At 37.5% G+C, this 19,158-nt stretch overlaps 2 protein-coding genes across 10 annotated transcripts; both read left to right on the forward strand.

Annotated features, from left to right (window-relative positions):
- The first annotated feature begins 11,213 nt into the window (after nt 1–11,213).
- On the forward strand, nt 11,214–13,325 carry LOC110816231 (pectinesterase 5-like). Its single transcript, XM_022044344.2, has 2 exons — nt 11,214–12,381; nt 12,471–13,325. Exons 1-2 carry the CDS (start codon nt 11,382–11,384, stop codon nt 13,154–13,156), a joined length of 1,686 nt encoding a protein of 561 aa, XP_021900036.1. The 5' UTR covers nt 11,214–11,381; the 3' UTR covers nt 13,157–13,325.
- Nucleotides 13,326–14,096: 771 nt separating this feature from the next.
- LOC110816248 (peptide chain release factor 1, mitochondrial-like) lies at nt 14,097–19,058 on the forward strand. 9 transcript variants are annotated; one of them, XM_088219350.1, is made up of 5 exons: nt 14,097–14,349; nt 14,795–14,890; nt 14,991–15,089; nt 15,499–15,597; nt 17,453–18,510. In XM_088219350.1, the coding sequence occupies exons 2-4, from the start codon at nt 14,834–14,836 to the stop codon at nt 15,568–15,570; spliced, it is 228 nt and encodes a 75-aa protein (XP_088075476.1). In that variant the 5' UTR covers nt 14,097–14,349; nt 14,795–14,833; the 3' UTR covers nt 15,571–15,597; nt 17,453–18,510. The 9 variants fall into 9 exon arrangements, 3 of the variants coding, with proteins under 3 accessions (XP_088075476.1, XP_088075474.1, XP_088075475.1); XR_015818948.1 differs by having other exon boundaries at nt 14,109–14,349; nt 14,987–15,089; XR_015818946.1 differs by lacking the exon at nt 15,499–15,597 and adding an exon at nt 18,801–19,058 and having other exon boundaries at nt 14,122–14,349; nt 17,453–17,623.
- Nucleotides 19,059–19,158: the final 100 nt, after the last annotated feature.

Genomic DNA, 19,158 nt, shown 5'->3' on the forward strand with positions numbered 1-19,158 from the left:
TTCTCTACAGGTTCACCGGAGCAAAACACCAAACCGCAACTTGCACCGGAGGACCTACCGCATCTGAGAGCCCCGCCGCCAGTAAGTCTATATCTTCTGTAATATTTTGGCCCACCGAGGGCCCTAGGGGTGTTTTATCACAGGAACCAATGCAAGTTTGGCCGAATTTGGCCGAAAATAGCTAAAAATAGACAACCTGAGGTGGATCACCATCGCGGGCAACGGCGCCGTCGCCGGAGCACAGTGGAGCCGCCGTGCTGGAATTCCAAAATTTGTCGAAAGGGCCCTGGGTCTAATTTGGGGTTTTTTGGGGACATGTGCAGGTACCATAAGTGTGTTTCAGTTATCGAAAAAAAATTCAAGGAATCTAGGAACTGCCCGTAGGCGCAGTGAGAACCCGATTTCAGACTCCGAAACAAGTAAGGATCTCTCACCCTATTTTCTATTACGGCATTAAAGTTTAATAAATGATAAAACGGTATTTATGAATTAATATGTATGTATAATTAATTAAGGTTGCTAATGGAGCCCGAATCTGATGTATTTTTCGGTCAGGTGTTGTTTGATTTATTTTACAGTTTTATATACAGTATGGTGCCTGATGTATTTATTCTATGGTTTCGTATGCATGAATCACGGTTTCATTTATTATGGTTTGAATTATTGTGAACCTGATGTTTGTGTTGCCTTGTTTGGTGTCCATTACTGGTTTACGTGTTTATGTTTGATTGGATAATTGAGATTAAGAAAAGAATGGAAAAAGGTATGTGAATTGATAAATGGATAATGTCGACAGCCTGACTAGATATCCTAAGAGATGGTGGATGGACAGGATCCATAGGGAACCCTACCGGGAACGTGATCTCTCATATCGGACGGGGTATGAAGACTTTATGTGTTTTGGCGTCCATACCGGACGGGGTATGGAGACGACCCGTTTCACCCTCATACCAGACGGGGTATTAAAATTTATGATTTTGGCGCCCATATCGGACGGGGTATGGGGACGGCCCTGGAATTAAGTTATTAATCTGAATGGTTCACGTGTAGCGGGGACCCCCTATGGATCCCCATGGATACTAGTAGGCTGATAAAAGATGAAATTTATTGCCTAATGATTGAAATGCAAAAGTATGATATGTGTTATATTACAGAGTGTGCATGATCTTATGATGTTTATGATATTATTGTTTCTCATAAGTTGTTTTCATGAATCTCACTGAGGTAAGTGGACAGTAAAGGTTTTTATTTTTGATAAATTAGTTTGTTATAAATTATGCTTCATTGGTCGTTTTTGTTTTCTACCAACCTTTACTTCTGTGATAGTGAGATAGTGTGATGTCTTTACTGGGCTAGTATAGCTCATTCCTTACTTAACCATTTCAGATTAGGAGGACTTGGTTCCTGAGCCCGTTCTGCAGGAAGACGGCGAGTAGAAACCAAAGAATTTATTAGTTTTTCTTATAGTATTCACTCATAGTATTTCCTTTAAGTTAGTTTATTCTTTCATACGTTAATTCGTTTTGGTTATTGTGTAAGAGATGTTAATCATAATCTATTTTATTTCGCTTCCGCACTTATAATAAATATATACATTTTTCTTTTATTTCCGGGGTCGTTACATAATTGATTAAGGTTGCTAATGAGGTCCGAATCTGATATATTTCAATCAGTTGCTGTTTTAGTTATTTTACAGTTTTAAAGGCATTATGGTATCTGATCTATTTATGTTATGGTTTTGAATGCATGAATCACTGTTTACTTCACTACTACTTAATTTTGTGAATCTGATGATATGCCTGCATTGTTGGATCCTCGTTACTGGTTTAAATATTCATGATTATTTGAGAAATAGAAAATTAAGAAAAAAATAGAAAATGTATGTGAATTGATAAGTGGATAAGTCGATAGCCTCACTAGATATCTGGGAAGATGGTGGACGGATCGGGTCTATAGGGAACCCTACCGGAAACATCGTCTCTTATACCGGACGGGGTTTGGAGACTTTAAATGTTTTAACGCTCATACCTGATGGGATATTAGGACGGCCCGCTTCACCTTCATATCGGACGGGATATTAAGGTTTATGGTTTTGGTGCCCATACCGGATGGGGTATGGGGATGGCTCTGGAGTTAAATTATTAAGGTGTATGGTTCACGTGTAGCGGGGACCCCTATGGATCCTCATGGATACTGTCAGGCTGGTAAAAGAGAAAATTTGTTGCCTGATGATTGAAATATTAAAAGTATGACATGTACTATGTTACAGAGTGCGTATGATTTCATGATATTATATTATTATTATTTTCATAAGTTGTTTTCATGAATCTCACCGAGGTAAGTGGACAGTAAAGGGTTTTATTATTGATAAATGAATTTGTTATAAATTATGCTCCATTGGTCGTTTTTATTTTCTACCAACCTTTACTTCTGTGACAGTGAGATAGTGTGACATCTTTACTAGGCTAGTGTAGCTCATTCTTTACTTAACCATTTCATATCAGGAGGACTTAGTTCACGAGCCCGTTCCACAAGAAGATGGCGAGTAAATGTCTAAAGATTTTATAGTTTTTCTTATAGTATTCATTTCTAGTATTTACTTTAGTTAGCTTATTCTTTCATACGTTTAATACGTTTTGGTTATTGTGTAAGAGATGTTAATCATAATATTTTATTTTGCTTCCGCACTTAGAATTTTTATATATACGTTTTCTTTTAATTTTCGGGGCCGTTATAGTTGGTATCAGAGCCGTATTCCTCGGACTCGTCCCTTACACAATAATATTTAGAGAAATATCAACCGATTAATCGTTACTCAACCCTTCCTTGTAAAATGCAGGTACAGAGAGATGAGTAGAGGAAGACCCCCACTAAACCGAACAACCCGGGATGATTAACTTCGAGAAGGTGTAGACAGAATATTTGAGATGCTAGAAAGGATCATTACTGCCCAGCAAGGCTGAGAGGAGAGAAGGGAGTTACCCAACCCTCCCCCACTACCACAGGTTGAGCCACCGCTATAGCGAGCGGATCCCAAGCCACCCCGGCACGAGCCTGCTCCTCCACAGTACACCCCGGCACCACCACCGCAGTATAATCCGATGCCCCAGCCACAGTACTACCCGGCACCACCACAGTATAATCTAGTGCCCCCATTATATCAGCAGGTGCCACTACAGGGCCCCCTAGTCTATCCTAAACCCAGTCCAGTCCCTCTTCCACGGGACTAAGCTCATTCTCTGATTGACCCAGGCTACGTAAAGAGGTATAGGAGACTGAACCCTTCCACTTTTGCAGGGGAGTCCTCTTTCGAAGATGCCCAGTACTGGTTGGCGGAGACAGAGAAGGCTTTCAAGACCTTAGAAGTGGTTCCCGAGCAGAGGGTTACCCTTGCTTCCTACATGCTGGTGGGGGAAGCAGGTCATTGATGGGAGCTCAAGCACACCACCCTGCCTACACCAATCACTTGGGAGCAGCTCTTAGCAGCCTTTCATACGGAGTACCTCCTCGAGCACATCCGACATTTAAAGGAGATGGAGTTTGTCCAGCTAGTCCAAGGAAACATGACGGTATCGGAATAAGCTCGTAAGTTCCTAGAGCTGGGCTAATACTCCCCTGAGACATTGATATATGAGGGTAGGAAGGCTAGGAGGTTCCAGTGGTGCCTCTGCCTAGAGATCAAGCAGCACTTATTAGTACTAGAGCTCAAGACATATTCAGCCGTTCTAGGAAAGGTGCAGATCGTGGAATGGAGTTTCAACACTCTTCCTCAGTCAGGAGGGAGTCACAGACCCTCAGCTCCACCCCGCAGACCAGCACCTACTATGCCTGCCCAACAAAATAAGAGGCCTAGACTAGCGATCCAGACTCCCCCTCATGCTCCAGGGGCAGCACGTGGCAAGATTTGTAACACTGCGGCAGGGATCACAGGGACCAACCATGCTATCGCCTCAACAACACATGTCGCATATGTGGTAGTGCCCAGCACTATGCGAGAGAGTGCCTGAGGAACCAGAACCAAGAAAGACCACCTATTCAGGGCAGGGTTTATAACCTCACACAGCAGGATGCCGATGGCAACCTGGACGTGGTACAAAGTATATACACTATTTGTAACCATATTGCTCATGTTTTATTTGACACTGGTGCATCGCATTCATTTGTTTCACATGTTTTTGCATCGAAACTTAATGTATTACCTGATAAACTTGATTCAATGTTATTTGTGTCTACTGCTGGGGGTGAAACACTATTAGGAAAAGTTGTCTACAGGGCTTGTGCCGTGGAGATAGCAAACAGAAAATTGAGTGTAGACCTAATAAGGTTAGACACGGGGGATTTTGATGTAATTTTAAGGATTGATTGGCTAGCGGCGTATCACGCCACCATAGATTGCTTTAACAAGAAGGTTGTATTCAATCCTCTTAATGAGGAGCCATTTACAAATTAATAAAATCATCTGGTACTTATTCCTTGATGGCAAGTTTCCTTAATTTTCAAGTACTTTAACCTTGCTATTTTCTCTAACTAGGCAAGCCCAAGAAGAAAATTTATATCTAAGAGATTCTAATAGTCCGAGATTTTTCAAATATGTTTCCGGACGAACTACCTGGACTACTAGTAGACAGGGAAGTTTAGTTCACTATAGACCTACAAACAGGCACCCAGCCCATTTCGGTTGTTCCTTACCGCATGAGCCGCGTTGAGATGGAAGAGCTGAGAAAACAGATCACTGAATTGCAAGACAGTGGTTTTATTAGACACAGTGTGTCTCCTTGGGGTGCTGGAGCCACTTTTGCCATGAAGGAAGATGGAAGGTTGAGACTGTATATTAATTAAAGAGGATTGAACAATGTCACAATCAAAAACAAATATCTCCTTCCCAGAATTGATGACCTCTTCGATCAACTGCAGGGTGCACAGGTCTTCTCCAAAATAGACATACAATCAGGTTACCATCAGGTGAAAATAAGAACAGAAGACATCCCCAAAACGGCCTTTCGAACTAGGTACGGACACTATGAGTTCCTAGTCATGCCATTTGGGCTAACCAATACCTCGGCCATCTTTATGGATCTGATGAACAGGGTCTTCAGAGAATTCTTGGATCAATTTGTTATCGTGTTCATCGATGACATCTTGGTCTACTCAAAAAACAGAGAAGAGCATGCTCACCATATAGCCCAAGTTTTGCAGGTACTGAGAAAAAAGAAGGTATATGCAAAGTTGAGTAAGTATGGATTGTGGCTTGAGAAAACCGCCTTCCTAGGACACATCATATCAAATGAAGGAGTATCAGTGAATCCCGAAAAGGTTGAAGCGGTACTTGGCTGGGAGAAGTTGACATCAGTTAAGGAAATCCGTAGCTTTCTGGGAATGGCAGGTTATTACGGCAGGTTCATCGAAGGATTCTTTAGTCTAGCGGCTCCCCTAACCTGACTTACAAAGAAGAATGCCAAGTTTGAGTGGAATGAAGACTATGAGAGAAGTTCCCACCCATGACTTGGAACTTGTCGCAATCATACGCGCCTTGAAAACCTGGCGCCATTATTTATACGGAGAGACCTTTCAGATTTATATCGATCATAAAAGTTTAAAACACATATTCACTCAAAAGGATCTCAACATGCGTCAGAGAAAGTGGATGGAATTCCTTAAAGATTATGATTGTGATATCTTGCACCATCCGGGTAAGGACAACGTGGTGGTAGATGCTCTTAACAGGAAAAATGCAGGTATCTTAGCTCATTTGATGGTTTTAGAACGCAGGCAAATTGGGGCCACACAACAGGTTCGGCTTCAGGACCTGAAGAGAGTCACATGTTTGGGCCGTCTGACCATCCAACCTGAGTTAATACAGAGAATAAGGGAAGCTCAATCAGTCGACTCCGCCCTAGTAACCCGCAAGATTGATGCAGAACAGGAAGTGAGCTCAGAATTCTTAGTCACTGCCGATGAGTTACTCCAGTTCCAGGACAGAGTGTGTGTCCCAAACGACAGTGAGTTAAAGAGAGACATCATGATAGAGTTCCATAACTCGAATTTTACCATACATCCCGGAAGTACCAAATTGTACTAAAGCATGCGACCCCGGTTTTAGTAGAATGGGATGAAAAGGGACATAACTGACTTTGTATCTAAATACTTGGTATGTGAGCAGGTCAAGGCAGAGTATCAGCGCCCAGGTGGGTTACTTCAACCTTTACTGATCCCGGAGTAGAAGTGGGAACATATCACCATGGACTTCGTAACGGGATTACCCAAGGAACGTTCAGGATATGACGCCATCTGGGTAATTGTTGACCGGCTTACCAAGTCTTCCCACTTCTTAGCAATCAGGATGACCGATCCCTTGGACAAATTGGCAAAAATGTATATCCGAAAAATAGTCAGGTTGCATGGAGTTCCAATGACAGTGGTATCCAACAGGGACCTCAGGTTCACTTCTCGATTTTGGAGTAGTTTCCAGCAAGCCATGGGAATAAAGCTGTTTCTCAGTACTGCCTTCCATCCTCAGACTGATGGACAATCAGAAAGAAAAATCTGTACACTTGAGGATATGCTCCGAGCTTGTGTCCTTGACTCTAGGGGGCATTGGGACGACCATCTACACCTGATAGAATTTGCCTACAACAACAGCTGCCAAGCGAGCATTGGTATGGCTCCATATGAGGCGTTATATGGGCGCCCATGCAGATCGCCGATTTGTTGTGAAGAAGTGGGTGATAGAAAATTATTCGGCCCGGAGTTGGTAGAGGAGACCACGTTTAAAATAGTTAAAATCAGAAAGAACATTCAGACGGCTCAGAGTAGGCAGAAGAGTTATGCAGACACCTGGAGGAGAGATTTAGCATTTGAGAAAGGCGACCGGGATTTCCTTAAGGTCACTCCTTTCAAGGGAATTAGTAGGTTCGATAGGATGGAAAAACTGAACCCCCGATTTATTGGACCATTTGAAGTCTTGGACAGGATTGGTACTGCTGCCTATAGACTAGCACTACCTCTAGAGCTCTCTAAGGTCCACAATGTGTTCCATATATCCATGTTACGTAAGTACAACCCGGACCCCTCTCATGTCTTGGCTCATGAACTGCTTCCACTCCAAGAGGACTTATCTTATGAAGAAGTACCAGTTGGTATCACGGACTGAAAGAGCAGAATACTCCGCAACCGGAAAATGTCATTTGTAAAGGTCGTGTGGCAGAACCACACGCCAAGGGAAGCTACTTGGGAGCTAGAATCAGACTTTAGAGCCTAGTATCCCATTTGTTCGATCAAGAGTAAGAGACAAATTTGGGGGACCAAATTTCCTTAAGGGGGAGAGAGTTATAACACCCCAAAATTTTATTATTATTATTTTTAAATATTATTTTTTGTTTTATTTTAAATTTTTGTAAATTTTAAATGAAATAAATTATTATTTAAGTAATAATATATAGTTTTAATTTAGTTTAATTTAATTAAATAGAAATAAAAATAATAATAATGATAAAAATGGGTAAAATTATTTTTGGAGTTTAATTGAAAACAATTTTGAGAAAAATGGGGGAAAATTCGGATTCTTGGGGTGTTTTTGAAAAGAAAATCGAAAATCGGGGTGTCAAAACGCAATTTAAAAAAATTACGCCACATCAGCAGCTACGTCAGCAGCCCGGTCAGCAGGCCCAGCAAACCAGGACACGCCGCATGATAGAGACGCTGACACGGGAAGCCACGTGGAACGGAGCCAAGTGGGCGATCCGCGTGCTTGCGATCAGACGGCTGAGATCCGTTCCCGCGCGCATGGACAGCCCAGATCAAAAGCGCGTGCGGACGACCCAGATTTTATGCGTGCAGACGACTCAGATCGCATCGCGATGGACGGCCCAGATTCATTCTTAATTTAATCGCGATCGGACGGCTCATATTAAATCATGATGGACGGTTCAGATTAAAAGGGGAAGATTATAAATAATCTCATCCACACCTAACCCCAAACCCTAGCCACCAGAGCCCTCGCCGGAGAAGACAACCCAACCGCTGGGAGAACCGACCGGCGCCACCCGCCGCCGCACTAGAGCACTTTTCAGCCGCCAAACGAGGTAAAATTTCTCCCTTTGGCTTGGATTTCGATGTTGAACCCACCTGTGGTCAAATCAGAGCCAAACCACCAGCCAATTGGCCGAAAAATATCGCCGAAGCCTAGCGGCGCTGTCGCGGGTTTTCTCGATTTTTGCCTCCGATGAGGCCCTTCCCGATTCTCGTTCGATGTAATTTTTACACCACTGTGACCACCGTCCTTTCCTCTATAAGTTGACAGGAGCAAAATGCCAAATCGCGACTCGTGCTGGAAGAGCCACCGCACCCGAGAGCTCCACTGCCGGTAAGTCTCGATTTTCTATATCTTTTTGGCCCACCGAGGGCCCTACGTGTGTTTCCTCGCAGGAATTGGGCTAGTTTGGCTGAATTCGGCCGGAAACGCCCGAAAACAGCCAACTCGAGGTGGATCGCCGCCGTGGGCGGCGGCGCCGACGCCGGAGCACGACGGAGCCGCCGTGCCAGAATTTTGAAATTGGCCGAGGAGGCCTTAGGTCTGATCTGGATTTTTTGAGGACATGTGCAGGTACTAGAAGTGTGTTTCAGTTCCCGAGAAAAAATTCAGGGAATCTAGGAACTGCCCGTAGGCATAGTGAAAAACTGATTTTAGACTTCGAATCAAGTAAGGGTCTCTCACCCTATTTCCTATCATGCCATTAAAGCTTAATAAATGATAAAACTGTATTTTATGAATTAATAGATATGTATAATTAATTAAGACTGCTAATGGGACTCGAATCTGATATATTTTCGATCAGTTGCTGTATTAGTTATTTTACAATTTTAAAGGCATTATGGTGTCTGATCTATTTATTTTATAGTTTTGAATGCATGAATCAATATTTACTTCACTACTGCTTGATTTTGTGAATCCGATGATATGCCTGCATTGTTGGATGCTCGTTACTGGTTTAAATATTCATGATTATGTGAGAAACAGAAAACTAAGAAAAGAATAGAAAATGTATGTGAATTGATAAATGGATAAGTCGACAGCCTCACTAGATATCCGGGGAGATGGTGGACGGACCGGGTCCATAGGGAACCCTACCAGAAATGTTGTCTCTCATACCGGACGGGGTATGGAGACTTTAAATGTTTTGGCGCTCATACCGGACGGGGTATGGGGACGGCCCGCTTCACCCTCATACCGGACGGAGTATTGAGGTTTATGATTTTGGTGCCTATACCGGACGGGGTATGGGAACGGCCCTGGAGTTAAGTTATTAAGGTGAATGGTTCACGTGTAGCGGGGACTCCTATGGATCCCCATGGATACTGGTAGGCTGCTAAAAGAGGAAATTTGTTGCATGATGATTGAAATATTAAAAGTATGACATGTGCTATGTTACAGAGTGCGTATGATTTTATGATATTATAATATTATTGTTTTTATAAGTTATTTTTATGAATCTCACCGAGGTAAGTGGATAGTAAAGAGTTTTATTATTGATAAATGAATTTGTTATAAATTATGCTCCATTGGTCATTTTTATTTTCTACCAACCTTTAGTTTTGTGACAGTGAGATAGTGTGACATCTTTACTGGACTAGTGTAGTTCATTCCTTACTTAACAATTTCAGATCATGAGGACTTGGTTCCCGAACCCGTTCCGCAGGAAGATGGCAAGTAGATTCTTAAAGATTTTATAGTTTTTCTTATAGTATTCATTTCTTGTATTTACTTTAGTTAGCTTATTCTTTCATACGTTTAATACGTTTTGGTTATTGTGCAAAGGATGTTAATCATAATATTTTATTTTGGTTACGCACTTAGAATTTTCATATATACGTTTTCTTTTAATTTCCGGGGCCATTATAATATGACTATAATATCATTGCAGTACAATCGTAATAGTGAATTAACGTATAACAGAGTTATTAAATCTTTTCTTATTAACGATTCAATTGTCCAAATTTTTGTATTAGATAATACATTATTTATGGCCTAAAAAGAAACTTTTGGACTCTTTCTCTATGAAGAAACCTTAATTTAATACATACATGCATGAGGATAAACTCAAAGTGTAAGTCAAACTCTTTCTTAAACGTAATTTAATAATTTCTTATTACTTAGATTATTATTGTTATAAATAAAATAAACAGATTATTGTTTTGTACTACACAAATATTATATAGTTTATCATGCTAACTTTTTAATTAGAAATACTTTAATGTGATAATTTTAATTAAAATAATATTTATAATAAAATAGTTAGTAAAATTTTTAATTAAATAGTTCTTTTCTGTAGCCTATCTTTTTGCTAAACAATTAGTAAAATCTGAGTTGGACACACTATTATTTTATCAATGAATTATTCGTTATCTTATAATTAGGTCTTAATTTTTTCTTTACAATTTAATCTTTAAATTTACAGAATTATTTCAACTCATAATCTTAGTCATATTTTCTTCTCCGTGAAGTTTAAATATTATATATGCAACTAAATATTATATAAAGTTTATTAGATTTTTTAGTTTGATGTATATTACTATATGTAATTACTAGTTAGTATAGTCTTAACACGTATAATTACTAAGTATAGAGTAGTTTAATTGCATCAATTTTAATTCCAGTAGATTTTTTAACTAAACAAGTGGTAGATTTCTAATAAATTTTTTAAAAAATTAAATTATAATTAGTAAACTTTTTAAATTCAGCAAAATTTTTAATCAGATTTACTTTGATTTCCAAAACAAATTACAAAGATAAAAAATGGATTTGATTTATTATTTTGAATTACTATTGCGGGACTCGGCTATATAATGACAGTTATATATATATAGATGTCGTAACTATTTGAAATTATCAACATAATTAATAAATTAATGTATAATATATCCTATTTGGATAACGAAAAACTCATCTCAAAATTACCAGCCTGGATATATGGAAAATGAACTGATTACTGATGTCGGATAATTTTGTAATGATTTGAATAGAACTGAAGAATACATATATTTGATATACCAATATGTGGTGACTCGTCATTCTCGGATGTTCTTACATATTATATACCACCCAATGTTGATTACTGGCCAGCCATGCAAAAACAAGTGTACGTACGTGAAATCTCATGCGTCAATAATTAAATCCTAAGTTTAGAAACCTTGAAACCCTTTAAAAGCGTCCCTTGCATCATCTTGCTTCCTCACCCAGCCACAGATCCTCCATTTCTTTAGATATAAATATATATATTTAATTTCTCTCCGATCGGAGTTGTTTAATCTCTTAATTTTCCCCAAGAAGGGGAGGGTTATTCGTCGGAGAGAAAGGTAATTCTGGTTAAAAAGATTCAACAAAAATGATCGGTAAGGTAGTGGTTTCGGGGATTTCTATTCTTCTAGTTGTGGGAATCGCCATTGGTGTCATTGCCGCAGTTCATAACAAGGGTGGTAAGGAAGAAAACCTCACGGCTCAGGCCAAGGCGGTGAGGGCTATATGCGAGCCAACTACTTACAAAGATGTTTGCACCAACAGCTTGCAAAATGCTACTAGTACCGAGCCAAAGGAGCTTATTAAGACCATTGCCATGGTGACTAAGCAGGCTTTGATACAAGCTCACAAGTTCACTGAAGATGAACTCGTGAAGAACCATGCAGAAGATGTTAAAAAGAAGGAACTTGAGTATTGTAAAAAGATGCTCAACTTCTCTTTGGAAGATATACAGGAATTTGTAGATGAGTTTGATTCCTCTGACTTCAAAAACTTGAGCGATAAATTTGACGATATCTGGCAATTGATGACCAACGTCTGGGTTTACCAGGAAAGTTGTTTGGAAGAAATTATGGAGGAAGATCTCAAGAAATCCATTGAAGATGGTACAAGTGATGCAAAAAAGATGACTAGCAATACTCTAGACATCGTTGCTGACTTAAACAAAATCCTCTCTAGCTTTGGTCTCAACTTCAATCTTACAACAAATTTGTCTGATCATCCCCCCTCACGCCGTCTTCTTGATGTTGGTGAGCCAAATGAGTTCCCAAGATGGGTATCAGCTGGAGACCGTAGGCTTCTTGCTGGCCGTGGAGGTATTAGGCCAGACGCTGTCGTGGCTCAGGATGGCAGCGGGCAATTTAGGACTATTAAAGCAGCTCTTGCCGCTTATAATCCCCCTAAGAACGTCAAAACCAGAAAAAGATACATTGTTTACATTAAGGCTGGAGTTTATCGCGAGTCTGTTACCATCGAAAAGAATCAGTACAATGTGTTCTTTTATGGTGATGGTGCAGGCAAGACCATTGTTACTAATAACAAACATGTCTTTGGCACCAACCTTCGTACATCAGAAACCGGCACAGTTAGTAAGTTGAAAGCATATTCCAACTTTATTTTTTTATTAAAAATACTCTTCGTTTTACTCGATTATAAATATTTTACATAAATGGTGCAGCGGTATATGGAAGAGGGTTCTTGGCGAAGCACATGTCATTTGAAAACACTGCAGGACCAAGTGGGCACCAGGCGGTGGCTCTCTTGATCCAAGCTGATCTAGCAGTGGTCTATGATTGCAGAATCGACGGGTATCAAGATACTTTGTACTATAACTCAGGCAGACAATTCTTCCGCAACTGTATCATCTCTGGCACTGTTGATTTCATCTTTGGAATGGGAGCGGCTGTGATCCAGAACTCATTGATTATCGTGAGAAGAGGAAACGATGGGCAAAAAAATACAGTGACTGCTGATGGAAACTCGAAGGGAAAGAACGCACACATCGGGCTCATCATCCAAAATTGCAAGATCGTGCCAGAGTTGAGGCTTGCGCGAGACGCAAAAATGAAGTCTTACCTTGGTAGGCCGTGGAAGCAATATGCCACCACCATTGTAAGAGAGACAGAACTAGGTGGGTTCATTGACCCAGAGGGGTGGATGCCTTGGCAAGGTAGCAGTTATGAGAACACTTGCTTCTATGCCGAGTACAACAACAGAGGACCTGCTGCAAGAACCAACTTGAGAGTGAGGTGGAAGGGGTTCAAGGTTATTACGAACCCAGTTGAGGCTAGGTTGTACAGTGTTGGACCTTGGATTCAAGGATACAGATGGCTGAGGGGCACCCGGGTGCCATTCAACCTGTAAGAGTATGAGGGATAGAAGCATGACCAGCCTGTTGGAGAAGGAGAAATTAAGCCTATGTTAGCAGAGGTGTACTTCTTTTACTGTACCTTTTATTGGAAGGGGGTCGCTTCCCTTTCCACTTCCTCCTATTCATGTGGAATAATCATTCATTCTTAATTTTTTCCTTTAATTTGTTTAATTCGATAAAACTATGGCGCTAATTCACTATTTGTTAATCATTTTCACGCTAATATGATATCTATTATATTTAAATTTCAATATCGTAATATTTATTATATGCACTCTTGTTATAGTCTATCAAAATATATTTGCATACACACACATAAAAAAAAAAGAAAATCAATATTTATGGACTAAAATTTATTTATTATTAATATATTAATTAATTAATTATTAAATTAAATATTACACGTCAATTATCAATCGTTCATAATATTTAATTATTTAAAAATTTATTAAAAACTTAATTTTTTTTTAAAAAAAATTTGGTATCAAATCTTTTCACCATCAAATTATCAAATCTAATTTATGAAAATTATTGAATTATATAAATTTTTTAAAAAATAAATTTAAACAAATTAAATACAATATTATAAGACTAACACAATATCAAAAAGTATTAAAAAAAAAAAGATATTTTGTACATTACCTTGGCCTGTTTTGAGTCATTGGTACAAAATTTGACTATATATAATTATTATATGATAGTAGCTTGCATTATTTTGATAATGATTTGTTACTATATTGGTGTTAAAAGTGGATAGAAAAGAAATGATAACAAAATGGTATAAATAATAGTTAAAATAATAATAAATATAGTGTGTAAGAAAATGTAAATAATTAAGAGTATATTTTTATAAAGGCAAACATGACATATAGTTGAAAAATAAAAAAGTTATTTAAATGCATAACAAATAATAGTTTTGAAATAGAAATTGAATAAATGATTGTGATTGTAAACTTATGATGAAATTAATATGATATATTGGATTTTGATACATAATTTTGTATTAATATTAGGTGAACATGAGAATGTAGAATGGAGCATTTTCTTGGAATAACTTAATTCATGTAACTGAAGCAGTTTCAATCTGTGTCTGCAATTTCACTCGCAAATCCTCGCTATCAAAGACCGTTTCTTCTCTCTGCTTCAGCCAACGATTCTCTTTCAATTATTCGGTGTTCCTCTAGTGGTGCGTTCTTCCTCTTCCGAGTTAACTTCATGATACGATAAAGTTAGATGATCGTTTCGTTCTTGGAGTCTGATTGTAGGTTTTTGAAACCCTAGCTTCCAGGCATAGTTGGCGTAGTCAATTGACTGGTTTTTGACTGATAATTTTGTAGTTAGAAGTTTGGTTACAGTGGTTTTACCGAATGAAAATTAGGTCAGTTATTTCAAGAACTGTGCGTGAAGGAAAAATAGAATAAATAAAACTGTCATTTTCTCTTTAAGATGAGTAGTTTTGAGCACTCCTATATGATCGGGATTTTTTCTTTTTTCTTTTTCCCAATATGTTGAAGAGAAAGAGGCCTTACTTCTATTCCTGTAATTCTGTAACGCCAAAGCTTTATCTGATGACCTTGTTAAGATTATGAAATTTTTTTATTGTACATGACTCTTAGAACATTTAATGGCAGAAACGCAACCTTACTTTATCCGAGGACCTTATTAAGATCATGGAACAGAGACTATCAGCTATTGAGGACAGGAGTGCTCTTCTAGAAAATCATAAGGTAATCAAGGATTCCTCTCTATACGACAATATTTTTTCCGGTTGAATAATGCCCGTAATAGAGATTTTGATATCTGAATTGTGGTGTTGGCTGAAGACAGCCAGAGGCCTCACCAGCAGAGTATTCAAGAGCTAATAAAGAGTTATGGAAGTTGAGGGATTCCATGGACCTTATAAATGAGCTAAGGAACAAACAAAAGGTAATGAATTGCTTTGGCTCTATGATAAGCCTCTATTTGATGAATATGCTCCAGTGCCGAAATTACTCAAATTTGATATGGCTGACTCCAGCATGTGTTGTTTTACTATCTTAATACTATATACAAGTGATGTAGCCCAAATAATTAAAAAATTCAAGGGAGGATTTGTAGTTTATGTGTGTGCATTTACACTTGTAACTCTGAGCCTTTCTTGTCCGTTGTTCACCTGGGTGTTTGTTATTATCAATTCAAGTATATAAGTAGTTATTTAGCTATATAGAGTTTTTGGATAATTGGGTTTGATGTTTATGTTGGTTCTGCATTCAGAAAATCTAGGCTTTTATAGGTACGCTGTGAGAAAGTAATTCAGTCAAATTTGGTTACTGAAATGGTTCCATTTGGTGTTAAGGTCTTCAAGTGGTTTACTCATGGGCCAAGAAGGTTTTTGGTCAGAGTTAAGCACTCTGAAATTGTGTTCTAGACTATTGAACTGTGTTCTAGCTTCTTTGTAAGTTATTCTTATCATCTGACAGTTATTTCTCTACTTTCCTATTTTTCTACGAAAAGTCCTTTACTTTCCTGTAAGACATAAGTGCTGTTCTGAAATTCAGAAACTATTGTGCAGTATTTTCAGATAATTTTCGAATATTTCTTGCTCGAGGAGAGTGTTAGGTTCTCTCTTAATGAGCCTAGATTTTACAGTTAAAATAGGTCAGAGAGGTAGAGCATCGCGCAGAAGCATATTTTTCTTTTGTCAAAAATATAGTTGTTGAATCGGGATACAAACTATGAATTGGAATGCCAATTTTTTAAGTCGAGAATCATGAATAAAAATGAACTCTAAGACTTAAAACATAGTTAACAGATCATAATTTACTGCCACATATATATTATTCAAATAAACAGTATTTAAAAGTTAAATATAGTAAGAAATTTAAAATTATATATTGTTAGTATTGTAAAGAACCAAAAAGGTGCATATTTTTAAATTAAATGGTCTAAATATGTTTGAAGCTTTGAAGAACTAGGGAAGTAGAGGGAAATGAAATGTCTTTTCTTTTTTCTTAAAAGAAATGTCAAAAATAAAAGAAATTATTTTCATTTTTTCCACATTTCATGTCAAAAGCCATCTCAAAAACTAGAAAACTATTTTTTTTTTTTTCAATTTCTAGATCCAGCTTACAGTAAGTTAAATTGAATTTTACCAACCAGTCTTTAACTAGAATAAATTGAATCAAACAATTCAATTCTGGTTCGTTCAATGAAATATTTCTTTTTGTCTTTTATACTTGATATTTTGTGATTCAACCATACAATTTAAATTATTCTGATTTTGAATCCAATGGTCTTATTTGAATTCGTGCAATTCTAATTGAAACCTATAACCAGATCTGAGCTAAGGAACATACAAAACTAAATGGAGAAATCTTATGTCCTGATTTTTGGTCGATCTTGGCAAGAGATGGAATTGCATGAGTCTTTTATCTAGATGATGGCTTCAATTTATGAGATATTAAGGATGTATAGAATTGTTCATTGGGTGCTTATAAGTAATTTTTAATATTCTGTTTAAATCTACCTGTTTGGTAAATATAAAGGTCTTTATGAGGTGCTTAGAAGTTACTTTAAGCAAGAAAGTATTAGGTGTTCTATCCTAACTTCTATAGGCGCGTGTTTTTTCATTCATTTAAGTTACTTATTTCCTTACTTATTCATAATTATTTATTTTTTAAGTTCGTCTAAGACACATTGCTATAAGTAATCTTGATATAAGATAAATTACAATTAATTTATCTACCTAGGGATTTTAGGAACAAGAATATAGACATCATACTTACGATTTTCTAGAAATCACATCTAAAAAATCTTGCATATCACAATTGAGAGTTTGATTGCATCAAACAACTTAAGAAATTTGATGAACTCTAAAAGTATCTCATTAAATAACTGTAGTCTGTCTCAAAAGTGAGATTGCATTGAATATATAATGCTTCTTAGTGACCTTTTCCAAATAAGATTAAACTAAGAAAAGGATTAGAAAATTATATTAGTAACACAAATAGGAAACCTAAAAACTAATAGTGATGGAACCCTAAAGTTACTAAAACTATAATATCACGCTCGTAATGATCCAATAGTTTTTACATTTAGTATTATTTCTAGTCTATATAGGCAATCGAAACCTAATCCATTCTACATCAAATCCTAACATTCCATTGGATGTTGGTATGTATCTTGTACTGATTCTTTTCAAGGTTGTTTATATCTCTGTATGTTTGCTTGTTCTAAGTGATTCTTGTGACTGGTTCGGAAGCAGCTGCTTGATACTTTTTGATTTTCTTTTTTTATTTTTTTTCATGCAGGAGATTCATGAGTTGAAGTCAGTGATAGCTGGATGCTCTAATGACAAATACTTTCTTGCTATGGCAACTGAGGAGTTAGGTAGGCCATGGAAGAAGAGAATTCGCTGCTGAGGGCATTACTTCCTAAGGATGATGTTGATGAGAGGGACCATACTCTGGAGGTAAGAGCAGGTAAGAAATGTTAAATTAAGGGATAATGTAAAATACCCTCACACTTTTGCATTTATATGAAATTGCACCTTACATTTTTATTATATGAGGATGCACCTCAAACTATTACAACATATAAATCACATCTGTCGATAATTTCTGCTATAATTAACAGAAGTCTAGTTTTTAACAATTAAATTAACAGACTCTAGTTTTTAACAATTAAATTAACACTGCATTAGGTATGAGAGATACTCTCAGAAGATGGTTTGGAAATTTGAAGTGGTAGATGTAATTAAATCTGACTTGAAAGGATATAATGTATATTTTTCATCCATTGCTAGTAGTCCCAATTAATGACATGACTTCTAGTTTGAAATTTTATGTTGTAGACATTACATACAGAGTTTTGCCTTTCTGTTGCTGTGTTTTTGCTTCAATTTCTGGAGCTGGTGTTTATGGGAAGGTAAAATTTGAGAGTTCAGGTTTTCCTACCTCCTATTAAGCTCATAAAATGTGACTTCTAGCTGCAGTTACTAACAATTCTATGTTGGTAGCGAGTACCTCTAACAGAGAAGTCTGGACGTCTTCATACCAGTGCTGTATCTGTTGCCATACTCCAACAGGCTGATGAGGTAGTTGGCATAAAATTGGATATTTTATGAATTTTCGTCTGAGCTACAGTGTAATCATCAGATAGTTGTGTTTAGTCATTAGAGTCAGACAGCAGATGCTCATTTGTACATACAGAGACATTATTTCAATCTTAGGTCTTTATTTTTGTTCTTCCATCATTTATGTTATATTTGGAAATTACATTTAGTTTAACTAGTAGATGATGCAAATTCTACTAGGAAATGATAAACATAGACCATACAATCAATTTTTATCAATTTCTGATTCTTTCTCTTCTGCAACAAGTACTGGACATGGTAGTTCTGTTCTCGAGGAGTAATGAAGGAGAACATATGTTGGAAGTGCTAGTGTCATTCTTTTGGGGATTATGACTAAGTCGATGCATTTCGCATTGACACTGATCGATTTATATGTTGCATCCTTAGCTGCAACCGAGATAGAACAAGAGCTCTCGGTCTGACACATGATAGCTTCTTCAGTTTCGAATAACAATTTTGCTGTCTACAACTGTTATTGTCATTAGAAACTGATTATATGATCTTGAATTTGACTGTGATTACAGCTTGCTGCTCCAGTTGAGCATAAATTGATTGATATCGAGCGATGGTGGCAGCTCATAAGATGGACAATCCATTGCTGCTCGAGTGCATGAACGTAACTTATGATTTCAGTAATTTTATCATTAGATTTCTGTGGTAAATTTAGTTTGCAGAGATAATCAATTCTTAGTCCGTAGTAGATAAAATTTTACAGTAAAATGCCAGGGACATAGAACTTATACTCCAACTCTAAGAAAGTTAGGCTTCCACTTTCTGTTTTATATATTGTCTTACATATTATGGCAATGGTGGCTAGCTACCAAGACCACTGTTTTTTTTAAACAAATTTTTTTTTTTTTTTAAAGTGCTATAGTTAAGGAA

This window comes from Carica papaya, chromosome 5 (genome assembly GCF_054855325.1).
Source record: "Carica papaya isolate Zhongbai chromosome 5, ASM5485532v1, whole genome shotgun sequence".
NCBI classification, from domain to species: domain Eukaryota; kingdom Viridiplantae; phylum Streptophyta; class Magnoliopsida; order Brassicales; family Caricaceae; genus Carica; species Carica papaya.

What these genes read in the sequence shown, in the direction of transcription:
- LOC110816248 (XM_088219348.1), top strand. Translation starts at nt 14,834, where the DNA reads ATGGAACAGAGACTATCAGCTATTGAGGACAGGAGTGCTCTTCTAGAA. An exon ending in CTCTTCTAGAAAATCATAAG is followed by an intron (nt 14,891 to 14,990) that starts GTAATCAAGGAT and finishes GGCTGAAGACAG; the next exon opens with CCAGAGGCCTCACCAGCAGA. An exon ending in AGCTAAGGAACAAACAAAAG is followed by an intron (nt 15,090 to 17,452) that starts GTAATGAATTGC and finishes TTTTTCATGCAG; the next exon opens with GAGATTCATGAGTTGAAGTC.
- LOC110816231 (XM_022044344.2), top strand. Translation starts at nt 11,382, where the DNA reads ATGATCGGTAAGGTAGTGGTTTCGGGGATTTCTATTCTTCTAGTTGTG. An exon ending in ATCAGAAACCGGCACAGTTA is followed by an intron (nt 12,382 to 12,470) that starts GTAAGTTGAAAG and finishes TAAATGGTGCAG; the next exon opens with CGGTATATGGAAGAGGGTTC.